This window comes from Penaeus vannamei, chromosome 4 (assembly GCF_042767895.1).
Source record: "Penaeus vannamei isolate JL-2024 chromosome 4, ASM4276789v1, whole genome shotgun sequence".
NCBI lineage: Eukaryota > Metazoa > Arthropoda > Malacostraca > Decapoda > Penaeidae > Penaeus > Penaeus vannamei.
The window spans coordinates 49,403,992-49,406,491 of NC_091552.1; the positions used below are offsets into that span (position 1 = coordinate 49,403,992).

The following is a 2,500-nucleotide window of genomic DNA, read 5'->3' on the forward strand; positions in this document are numbered from 1 at the left end:
GCACGCACACACACACACACACACACACACACACACACACACACACACACACACACACACACACACACACACACACACACACACACACACACATTCACTCACTCACTCACTCACTCACTCACTCACTCACTCACTCACTCTCACTCTCTCTCTCTCTCTCTCTCTCTCTCTCTCTCTCTCTCTCTCTCTCTCTCTCTCTCTCTCTCTCTCTCTCTCTCTCTCTCTCTCTCTCTCTCTCTCTCTCACTATCTATCTGTTCATCTTTCAATCTATCTGTCTATCTGTCATCCACATCTGTCTAGACTTTGTGGCTAGGCCTAAGCTGTGTACAGCCAGCCCGCGCTTATAGATGTCATAGGCCATTACATCAAGATGGTGATAGATGTACGGTCATGGAAGGGCTAAATATATATATATATATATATATATATATATATATATATATATATATATATATATATATATATATATATATATATGTGTGTGTATTATATTATCTATTTATCTGTCTGTCTATACACATATAAAAGCACAAATTTCTCTGTATATGTGTTTTATTTGTAACTATGTAAATGCTGTACATATACATGAATTTTTCATATATTACTGTTATTTTTCTTACTACAACTTATGAAGGTCTGATACATGTCTAATGTTTTATTGGAAAGTATGTGAATGTGCCTTTAGGTTCTTTGTACTCCTCATTAATCTAATTATTATATATTGTGGATAAGGATTTAATTAAATGGAAAGGATCTATTATGATTCATCGTAAATAAGTTGATTGGGCTTTGATTGGGCTTTGGTAATGACAACCTTATTTAATTATTTTGCATTACAATATACAGGTTTGCTAAAGGACTGCTTGTAGGCCAGTGGAATTTCTGACATTTTGCCATTCTATTTCAAAATAGAGAACGCAGAGAATCAGTGACGAGGTGAGACTTCCAGGAATAGAAGATGGCAGCCGACAACTCCAGCTCTTTGTTGGAGCTAAAGCAGTTGCTTGTGACCGGTACAAATAATGCAGCTTGGAGTGGAAGTGAGTCTTGGTTTATGTATGAAGAGAGTTGTATTTTCTCATGTTTTTCTTGAAATGAGTGGCTTCCAACTTTCATTGTAGGGCCTATAATTTTATTACCCTTAATTACTTGCTGCCGGGGATGGCATGTACGTACATGCCATAACCCACGGTGTGTTTAATTTAGTATTTTCCCGCTATTTCAAGGAAAGGCGAGGTCACATGATCTACTAATAGTGGCTAACTAGAATACTAAAGTGAACGCAACATTTTCCTGTCAGCATTGGGTTAATCTGTGTTTAAATGTATGTCCTTTCTATTTACCTTCATTCTCCTCATTATGCCAGACCACCTGGTACGACACTTAGTGGACTGGTACCAGCGCAATGAACGAGAAAATCGCAACAACCCGGCATTGACTGAAACTGCACCTGAGGACGAATCTGCGAGAATCCGAACCTCCAACCCTTGCGACAGCTTGATCTACTCCACAGCAGTTATCCCCAAGCTGGTGAGCGAAGGGAAGGCGGATATCATCATCGACACGCTCCGAAGTTACAGCCAGCTGCCTTATGTGGACAAGGAGGCGCTGGTACGTTATGCACACTGTAATCTGGCTTTAAAGGGTTAATGTGCTATGATTTTAATAGTATGAAGAATTCTCACAGTTGAATGATAAGGAATTTGTAGATTAAGTGTTAAAATATCTAGAAAGTCTGAATTAATTTTTTTTGTGCGGATGAAACTTTTACTTCCCTGAGAGAGAGATGTTTACTGCATGTATTGTAAACGGATATAGTTATAACCAGATAAGTGATGCATCAGGCGTCAGAACTCCAAGCAAGCAGGAGGAGGGCCATATAGACATGCTTTTCATCATAAACAGGTGATGTGCCTTGCTGTGGCCTCCAAGCAAGCTGAACACAAGAAACTAGTCACGGATGCCCACTCGGCCGTGCGAGAACTGTGCACCAACACACACCTCTTCTTCCTCTTTATCCAGATATCTAAGATGATATCCAAGAAGTCTGGACATTCTGGTGAGATATCTGACATTTGATACATTGGTGCAAGTCTTATTAGAATATTATTGAGATGTCTGTAGCTGTAGATGGATAGAAAGACTTGAATATAAACTTACATGCAAATACGCTGATGAATGCATGCACAGACACACATGGATATGTATACAAATGTACATGTTTACATATGCCCATGTAAATGCTTATGCATATGTACACACATTCTTATGTACATGCTTGTATATGTACACATACATTTGTACACACACATAGACACATATACACACACACACATATATACACACAAACACATATATACACACAAACACATATATACACACAAACACATATATACACATGTACTTATATACAGACATGTACCTATTTACATATACATACACATGTACATATACACACACGTGTACATACACACACACAAGTACATTTACACACACAT

At 38.3% G+C, this 2,500-nt stretch overlaps 1 protein-coding gene across 2 annotated transcripts in view; it reads left to right on the plus strand.

Annotated features, from left to right (window-relative positions):
* Window positions 1-2,500, plus strand: part of LOC113826414 (RNA-binding protein RO60) — an 18,313-nt gene that overhangs the window by 7,330 nt on the left and 8,483 nt on the right. For both annotated transcript variants that reach the window (XM_070121200.1, XM_070121202.1), the window contains exons 2-4: window positions 915-1,042; window positions 1,369-1,613; window positions 1,908-2,061. In XM_070121200.1, the coding sequence (XP_069977301.1) occupies window positions 961-1,042; window positions 1,369-1,613; window positions 1,908-2,061 (481 nt within the window). In that variant the 5' untranslated portion in view covers window positions 915-960. The remainder of the gene's footprint in view (window positions 1-914; window positions 1,043-1,368; window positions 1,614-1,907; window positions 2,062-2,500) is intronic.